The sequence below is a fragment of the Astyanax mexicanus genome, chromosome 4 (genome assembly GCF_023375975.1).
Source record: "Astyanax mexicanus isolate ESR-SI-001 chromosome 4, AstMex3_surface, whole genome shotgun sequence".
Classification (NCBI taxonomy): Eukaryota; Metazoa; Chordata; class Actinopteri; order Characiformes; family Acestrorhamphidae; genus Astyanax; species Astyanax mexicanus.
In genome coordinates this window covers 33,297,579-33,307,574 of record NC_064411.1, presented here as the reverse complement: position 1 = coordinate 33,307,574, position 9,996 = coordinate 33,297,579, and the positions used below count along the sequence as shown (strand labels likewise).

At 37.6% G+C, this 9,996-nt stretch overlaps 1 protein-coding gene across 1 annotated transcript; it reads right to left on the bottom strand.

Annotated features, from left to right (window-relative positions):
* Positions 1-258: 258 nt before the first annotated feature.
* prdm13 (PR domain containing 13) lies at positions 259-9,517 on the bottom strand. Its single transcript, XM_007253016.4, has 4 exons — positions 9,253-9,517; positions 6,673-6,804; positions 6,461-6,581; positions 259-2,448 (listed from the first exon to the last, which is right to left on the bottom strand). Exons 1-4 carry the CDS (start codon positions 9,397-9,399, stop codon positions 866-868), a joined length of 1,983 nt encoding a protein of 660 aa, XP_007253078.2. The 5' UTR covers positions 9,400-9,517; the 3' UTR covers positions 259-865.
* Positions 9,518-9,996: the final 479 nt, after the last annotated feature.

The window sequence follows — 9,996 nt, the reverse complement described above, 5'->3', positions numbered from 1 at the left end:
TAGAGAGTGATGATTGAGTGCTCCTTTATGTGATTTTGTTTTATTTTAAAAGTAATAAAGTCTTAATATAAAGTCTTAATTTGAATGATCTTAAATATTTGCAAAATTTTTAAGACTGCCTACTTCATATTTACTATTTACACCAATATTATTAAAAAGTATTCCACATTCAATTTTGCATCACTCACATTAATTAATCTGCCCATATAACACCAGTCCGGCAGAATAGGCCTCAACAGATTGTACAACACAACAAAATATTTTTGTCTGTTTTGTAGTTTATTTAAAAACTGACAATGAAAGGAATCTGATTGAGGAAAAATATGTCCTTACAATATCAATTATTAACAACAAATACAAACAACACCTGCAACAGTTAATTATACCATACTTACATTTTTACATAAACTTTTTTGGGGTAGGGCTTGGGTGGAGGAAGGGGGTAAACAAATGTCTTTAAAAACACCCAAGAGAATATTTTTAGAGCTACAATTTTTGAAAAGGAAAAGTGCAAACAAATGGACAGACAGGTATGATAAACAGTGCCAGAACTAAAGAAACAATACAGATTATAAAACATGTAAAAGGAGAGGAACATACAATTTGAAAATAAGAAAATAAAATAAAATTGTTACATTTTAAAAAATGCATATGTTTCACAGGCCTCGCCCAACTTTGCTTGTATCTGTTACCAAGTTGGAAAAAGTTGGTGTAAAGTGCAGCTCCAAAGATAGGGTACATTTTTGAGAGCTTTTTTATTTTGTAGTCAAAATTTCCCAACATTTTTTTCCAGTCTAGAAATGCTGGAAACAGATCCAGGCTACAGAATCAATATGTACATTTATAATTTACACATGTGGTCTACTCAGTCCAGCTTCGAAGCTGTTGATTTATCGTAACTTTTTATGATATGTTCGTGGTCACTGTGTTCGTCAGTAAAGCACACATCTACATCGCTCTCCTCTTCCTCCTCCTCCTCGCTCTTCCTGCCAACATCCTCTTCCTCTTCTTCACCCTTCTTTATGCCAGTGCCAGTGGCTGTGGTGTTGGCTCGTTGACCGGGGTGCCTGGACTTCACATGCCTCTCTAGATCCCTCCTGCGCACCAGCACCTTTCCGCAGTGGTCACATCGATAGGGAGTGTTGCCTTCTGCATGCAACCGTATGTGTTTGTTGAGGTTGCTTGGGTCACCAAAGGGCCGAAAGCACACGCGGCACTTGAGTGGCTTGTATCCAGTGTGCGTGCGCATGTGAATCTTCAAACCGTACTTGCGCGAATACAGCTTGCCACAGTACAGGCACAGGTGACCCTTTTTGGGTTTGCCTGGGGCGCAGGCAGAGGCACGTACTGATGCCTCCAGCCCTCCCCGGCCCTTCATCGCATCCTCATCAGCCGTCACGGTGGTCGTCATCATCATCTCTGACAGGCGGCGTTGAGCATGGACAGCAACCAGATCCCGGTCAAGCCCCCCTCCAGCTGCTGCAGCCGCCGCCAATTGACCAAGGTCTGGTGCCAGTGAGGGTGCACCGGCCAGGTACGGCACAGCATCAGGGTAGCGGAGAAGCCCACCCAGGTGCAGTCGGAGTGGGTAGCAGGGTGACCCGTACAAGAGCTCACCTCCATAGACAGTGAATGGCATGAGCGGCATGCTGCAGTCACCACCCGCAAGTCCACCAACATTGACTCCGCTGCCCCCAGTGTAAGAAGACTTGCTGCCATCCAGCGCTGTGGAAAACCTCTCAAAGGGCCCTGGTGGTGGGTACCGCGAGACTGGCGGGTGAGGAGGGTGCGAGTGGTGAGGTGGGTGATGAGCCCCTCTCTCCACATGCTTAAAGGCGGAAGACGGCGAAGACGTCATCATGGACGATGTCACGATTGCCGCAGAGGCGCTCGTGGCATCCTCGTGGTTGAAGTGCGGCAGAAAGGGGAAGGCACGTGCCACAGCGTTGCTTACAGGCTCATGGTGCCCGCCTTTGAGTGAGGGTTCCAGCAAGGTGCGCCCAGGCCTCAGTTTCCCTTCGGCCCTCGTGTCTCGTTCCCGATCCCGTTCTCCAACTCGGTCGTCGTCACTATCTCCTCGTGCAGAAAGTGCAAGTTTGGAGAGTCCCGTGGGCCTGAAGGCCGAGCGCGCACCTGGTTGGAAGCCCACGTGGTGCAGGAGCAGCAGTGAGGACGCAGGGGAGGACGACGATGATGACGATGAGGAGGTCCCGTGGTGCCTGCCTGACGTCACGCTCATATCCAGCGCGCCGTCCTTGGTTGGGAAGGCTGGAGAGGCCGCCGGGCGCGCGCCGGGCTCGGGGCCTCCCGGAGTATCCCCGGTTTTGGGAGAGCGGTTGAGGGTCTCCGGGCCTCGTGCCTGCGCGCAGTGGAAGTGCACGTGCGCCTTGAGGGTGTTGGGGTAGCGAAACATCCTCCAGCAGTACCAACAGATATAGCGCTCTTCACCTGTGGAGAGATAAAGAGAACGAGAGGTTAACACTCATACACAGATAAATACAGCTCTGGAAAAAAACACTTAAAAATTACGAGTTTCTTTGATTTTACCAAATTAAAAACCTCTGGAATATAATCAAGAGGAAGATGGATAAGCACAAGTCAGCAACCCAAGCTGAACTGCGTGAATTTTTTTGCACCAGGAGTGGCATAAAATTATACAAAAGTAGTGTGTAGGAAACTGATTAAAAACCAGGCTTATTCCACCAAATATTGATTTCTGAACTCTTAAAACATTATGATATAAACTTCTTTTCTTTGCATTACTTGATTTCTGAAAGCTCTGCACCTTTTTTTGATATTTAAGCCATTTCTCATTTTCTGCAAAAAAATGCTCTGAATGACCATTTTTTATTGGGAATTTGGGAGAAATGTTGTCTGTAGTTTATAAAAAAACAATCATTTTTATAATGAATCTTATTAGCATGCCTGCAGATCTTCGTCGCATTGGTTTTGGCCTCGCGTTTATTGTTTAGCAAGTGGTTCTAATGACACTCAAATAAAACTTTCTTATTCAATTTTTTTCGTTTCCTTTCTAAAAATATTTTTTAATTAATGAAAAACATTGTAACGTCATTTACAGCCGAAACCGATTTTAATGCCCGTCACAAACCAAAATATAAACACATATCAGTCCAGTTGTTTTTTTTTTACCAAATTCATTAAATTCAAATTCACTGTAAAAATGAATAACAAATAATAATTTTAGACGATTGTAACAATTTGTAAAAAAAACAAAACAACAAAAAAACGCAAATTAAAGAACAATGCTATGTATATAAAGCATGAAATAGTGCTTTGGAGTAAGAAATAGAGAGAACTGTGAGAGAGAATGACAGAATGAGTAAGAAAGAGAATGAGCGGCTGAATGAGAGATGAGATGGACAATTAGAGAAAGACTGGGAATTGAGAAAGCGTGAGTAAATAATTGAGTTACGTTGAGTTGGAGAATGAAAGAATGAGTGAGTGAATTAGTAGACATTGAGAAAGGGAGAGAAGAAGCGAGAATAAGAGAATAAGAATCAGTGGAAAATTGTTTGAATTAGAGAATCAGTGGGCGAGTGAAAGTTACAGTGAGTTTGTGAGTATGTAAAAAGACAGGATGAATGGAAGAGTGAAAGAATGAGGAACGAATATAAGAAAGTTTGAGAGTGATAAAATTAAATTTTAGACAGAAGATAGTTGAGTGACTGTTGACTGTGAATGAAATATAAATTACGAGACTGAGTTGGTGAGGGACGGAGTGAATGTGAGTGAGTAAGAGAGTAAGAAAATAATAGTGAGAGATTTTATGAAAGCTAATATTTCTATCATTTTATTTCTGATGCTGTTGCTAATGCTGGGTTGAGGCTGACTTTGAGTTTGACACCAGTAGTTGAAAGTGTGCGCGGTTTGCAATGCTGAAATGATGGATATTACAGCCAGCCAAAAGAGCAAAAATAAAATCTCTCTCTCTCTCTCTCTCTCTCTCTCTCTCTCTCTCTCTCTCTCTCTCTCTCACACACACACACACACACACACTCTTTAAGAAGGTGTGTGATTTTTAGGGGTTTTATGATCACTGCTGGCATTTTAACATTTTATGAACTTGTAATAAAGCAGTGAAATGTATAAGGCAGTGTTGGTTTATTCTTTTATTTTAAGCTATTGTGCAGTCATGTTTTAATACCTGATTAAGCCAAAAAATAATTAAGTTAATAAAGAGTTAATAAAGTTTGGTTAAAACTCTCTCTCTCTCTCTCTCTCTCTCTCTCTCTCTCTCTCTCTCTCTCTCTCTCTCTCTCTCTCTCTCTCTCACTGCAATAAAGAACTATGATGCTTTTTATATGGTGTGGGGTTTTAGGTGCATGTTTGCAACATCACTTGAGGCATTTTAACATTATCTGAACTTCTAAAATGTTTAATTTATAAAGCAATCTTCGTTTAATATTTTTTTAATGATTTTTCATTTTTGGCTATTGTGGCGTCATATTTTTAATACCCGATTGACCCAAATTAGTTAATAAACTTTGGTTAAAACTAACACGATCTCTCTCTCTCTCTCTCTCTCTCTCTCTCTCTCGCGCTTTCTCTTTCTCTCTCTCTCTCTCTCTCTCTCTCTCTCTCTCTCTCTCTGTCAGTGAGAGCAGCTGTTGCCTGAAATCGGGGGACAATGATGCCGCGCGGCTCCATCTGTTGTGGTCGGAGGTCTGATAATAATCCCGCTATAAAAGTTCTTCTTTCAGTTCAGAACAAAGGCGGAGTGTTCCGGCTAATGGAGCGTGCGCACATCACCTCCACTAACATTTATTCATCGCTCTGCACATGAATATGAATGACCGCGTGACATTTGTTAACCTCTGTAAGGCATCACAGACTGTTCATCTGAAACACACACATATATATATACACACACACACACACACACACACACACACGATCGTCATCTTAACCCTCAACACACACCGGGCGCGGCCACGAGGGACTCCGGAGCACATTAAAACGATTCATTAAAGTGCGTTTACACGCTGTTAAAAACGCATTATCAGTACTTCTGAGCACAGTCAGTGCGTGTTTCAAGAGGACTGAGAAGGAACCTGTGGTCACGTTTAAGTGAACAGTGTAATCTGCAGAAGTGAATCCGAGTTTTAAAAAAAATACAGAGAGAGAGAGAGACACTTTATTACAGTGAGAGGATCAATGCACATTGGTTAACTGCTATCACTGAAGCAAATCGATCTGGGTTTTAAAAATCTCTACATGTTTGTGTTCATGAGCTAAGAGGCTTTAGCAGATCAAATCCACAAACAGATTAATATCCTAATCCAGATTTAATCCTGATTATCTCTGCTGGTGGCATTATAATGGATAAATACATTATACACATAATATTAGTGGTATTGTGGTTTGTAATAGTAGCACTAGTTTTTGATAATATATAGGCCGTTATTTATTTTTATGTTACTTTTATGTTGTGCTTTATTATTAAAAAAAATCATATAATTTATTTATTACTGTCTAAAATGTCCCTTAGAAAATATTTTTGACAGTTAAGATAAAATAGCATCATTAATTTATTTTAAAATAAATGGTTTTGAATCTAATGTCAGAATTGTGTTGTGAATTGATTATAAGTTTATTATAAGAGTTTCAGTGGGTTCAGCACGTAGTGGCGTTCAGGTGATGGTAAAATGAACGAAAAAATAAATGAATAAATAAGAGTGGCGTATTCTGAAAAATTTAAACTACTTCCTAAATCCAATTAAATTCTGTACATTACCTTATTTTCAGTATTTATTAGACAACGCAGATCAGATTTTTTATTTTTGTTCTGATGGTTAAGTATTGAGAGGAATAGAAGTGTAAAGTTTCAGAGTGATCAATTTATTATTAACTGTCTAAGAAAATGAATAATATATTAAATATTTAGTGTTCCTATAATTTTTTAAAGGAGATTTTAAAATCATCTTTGCCGCAGTTCCCGACAAAGAAACATTTGGTTCTATACACTTTTGCTTTTGCTTTCACCCATAAAAACAAAGATGCACATAACGGTTCAACTGTAATCTTTCTATTGATTATTTACTGAGGTGTAGACTATTACAAATGGTACCATTTTTATCTTCTCAAACAGCCAGTGAAGAAATGTTCTTGCCAGCCAAAATGCAGAGGTTTTATTTCAGTGTGAACTGTACAATAAAGTATAATTTGTATTATAGGAAGGCCATGTGAACTGTTGCTGTATCGACATAAAAGCATTCCCCCAATCTGAAGTAACTAAAGCTTTTAAGGCTTCTTATCAGTTTTGCTTTCAGTTGATACAAAAACCCACTGTGTTTTTAAAGTGCCTCCCCTGGCATCAATGCTCATGAACCTTGTTGGCACATTTAATTGTAAGAGTGAAGATACTAGTGGTTCTCAATTGGATCTCAGGTTGGAGTTGAGTGTGTGATGTTGAATATGAGCTGCAAATGGTGGTACTGACCTTTCTCGTCGTGGGTGGGGGTGGCAGTTGTGGGTATGTGGTACCACTGTGCCAGACTGGAAGAGTACCACACACTCAGCTCCTCCCCGGCTTGGACCTCCCTCAGCACGCGGTAGAATATCTGTGCAAGTGGAGTGAAGAAGATCGAGTTGATTCCGGTGCACGCGAGGAATTAGTAATTCAGTGAATCACTGTACAGAAACGGGTCTCACCTGTCCGCCAGGTAAGTCGGACACCGCCTCCAGATTTTGCTCGTGGCTGTTTCTGGCCGCCCTGATCAATCCAATCCACTCTGATACTGACCGACCGCTCTCGTCCACGAGCTCCCCGCGCAGAAGACGCACCTGCGCATAACAAATAATAAACAACAGTAAATATCTACACAACCTATGATGTAACACACAATAAGAACACACTATAGAACTAAATATAAAACATACGTCACTGATAATAATGACGATAATTATAATAACCATTTTTTTTTAAATAAATCTGAAATCTAAAACAGGTTTGAATTTACCATGAAATAACGATTAAATAATAATAATAACTCCAATAAACCAATTAAAAACGCGAATCACAAAAAAGAATCCTAACTAAAGACACGTCTTAAAACCGAATCACAGATCGAATATAAAATCGTTGCTAAAATTATTTCATGTTTAATCCTAAACCCTCTGAAATTCGATTCCTTAAAAAATCTTTTATATTTTATTTTTTAAAACCTTTTCTGTAAAGGTAAGAATGTGTGAGAAGAAACTTTATTTAGGTATAGACTTTAAAATAATATTTTTTTCTTAAACGTATGTATGCACCCTCTATGAACATTTATTTTAAGTTAAGTTTTGATGTTAATGTTTTTATGTATATTTTATTATATTTTATTTACATTTCTATTTTTGCATTTTTTTTAAACACTCATATACTGTGTTCATTGCTGTGTAAGGTCTAGATTTACTGTGTGCAATTTACAGTGAGTCAAACAAAAAAGGTTAATAACCCTAGTTTATTTCGTTATTTGCATTTTGAAGGTTTTGCGTGTAATCTGTCGCTGTCCCTCGGGGGTGATTATCTAAAAGGCGTGCTAATGTGCTCTTTTTGCCTCATTAAGGGTAAATAAATAAACAGTAAACGTGTTTCAATTGGATTCATATGATAAATGGATTTGAGTCCCGGCGCGTTTCTAATTTAATTTCGTTAAATAGAAATAAAAGCGCGTCTGCACCTGATGAGCGCTGTGGATCGCGGGAGCGCTCACAGTCACTCCTTCCCACTCTTCCTTCAGTCGCATGTGCATGAGCTAATTCCTTTTTTAAAAATTGATAAAGCTGGATTCAGATTCACTCAAAACAAAACGCTAAAATAAAAATTTAAATTTTAGGGCCTGTAAAAAATTAATTAACTAAAATGTTTATTTTACTTAGTTTTAATAGAGAGCATATTTTGTTTTTAAATTTTAAGATTTTATTTTCCATCTGATCTGATTTAGCCTTGCGTTATTAAAAGTAAAAGAATAGAGTACAGATTACGAAGATGCTCAATTTTGTGACCTAACATTAATTAAAATCATTGCTGTTGGTTAAACTATACCATTTTTTTTTACCAATGTCGCTTTGGCTGCAATACATTGTTAAAAGATATAAACTTTTGTAAATCTAAAACTGTTAATGTGAAATTTTAAATCTAATATTATTGTGTTATTGTAATTTAATATTATTTTCTTCTTTAACATTTAACCATTTTTTTTCTGCAAAAATAAATTTGTCTTGTTTTCCACTGCAAAAAAGGCATTATTATAATGAATAGCGATAGTATTATATTTTCTGTTATTTATATTTTAATTATATAATATTCGCTGTAATAAATGGTAATTATTAATTAATTAAAATGGTTGTAATTACGGCACAGGTAGTTATATTCCACCCTGACACAAATGCCCATATTGGTGTTTTATTACTGTGCAATACCTTAAGTAAAGGTGTTGCATTTAGTAACCGCTAAACATTTATTATAATAAGGAGTCGTAATGGTACCCATAAAAATGCTACTATTGTACAATCTAAAATATTTATAAAAGCATAAATTATAAATAAATTCAAATCTATTAAAAAATTGAAAATAATAAAATTAAGTAAAAAAAGTATTAACAAATGTATTGTAATTCTGTTTAATTTCCATGATAAGTTGTATTAGTGCATTAATATAGATATTACAGGTTGTGAGAACTGTATTGCTACTCTTAGCATTTTGCTGGAGCTGTTGGAAGTAATACGAATTATTATTATTATTATTATTATTATTATTATTATTATTATTATTATTATTCGAATTCATGTGATTGCATGCAAAACAGTAGTATATTTTACAAAACAGTCAGCAGGAATATTCAAATCTCAAGATAAAATTGTAATAATAAATAAATAAAAAGTCATTCTTCCCAAATTTACAGTTGCTGTAAAACCGAATTTTGACAATATTATTAGTGATTTTATTATTTAAAATTATTTATATTTACCTTTAAATGTTTCGAGTCTATCAAACGTTAGATAACGTTTTCTACTGTAAAAGATTCATTTATAATGAATAACACTATTCTATTCATCTATTTAAAAGTTATTGTAAGCTATTTTATTGTTGTAATTGTAGCAATTTAGTAACGCATAAAATAAGAAATTTAACTGTCACTTTAAAGTTGTTATAATGACCATAACTGTATAATATTAATAAAAATGCTAATTTGTAATGCTAATGCTAATTTTCTTACAACTTCAAAAGTGTAAAAGTTAGTGTACCTTCTTCTTGGCGCCCTCCTCGCGTCTGTCTGAGGCGAAGCGACCCAGTCTGAAGATTCCCGGGAAAGGGCCGAAGCGCAGCCCCGCCGCGAGCGCGCAGTCCGCCACCACACACACACAGACCGGGGGAGAGCAGGGAGCCAGCATCACACACACTCTCACTCTCACATACACGGTACTCACACACTCACAGAGATAGAGAGGGAGAGAGAGTCGGTGATAGCAGCTCAGACTCCGCCTGCGGAATGACGCAGAAGACACGGAGAGGCCTGCTTTTTTAACTGAGCGCGCGCGCGCTCTCTTTCTCACCCCCCCTCACACACACACATACATAGGGTTGCCACAAGACAAGAGGGACTGGTTAGACCTTCTCACACATGGACACTCTCTCACACAAAAATTCACACACTCTCAATCTCTCTGATTCTCTCTTGTCAGATCAGGTTTCATTAAAGGTTTTAAAAAATTACAAGAAATGTAATAAAATAAGCAATTATATTACAGTTCATGCAAAATAAGTAAAGTTTATTTTATTAGCAATTACACATAATAAATCAAACATTAAAAAAAATAAGTGCACGCCTGAATGCAAGAGAGAAAGAATAGAGTGATTATAGTTACCGCTGTTGTTTTTAATTTTTCATTCCTTCTCTTACGTTCTTCTAACTGCTCTCTCTCTCTTTATTTTTTTAATCGTCTCTTTTTTGTCTTTCCCCCTTTTCCCTCTTGTTATTGTGTTCTATA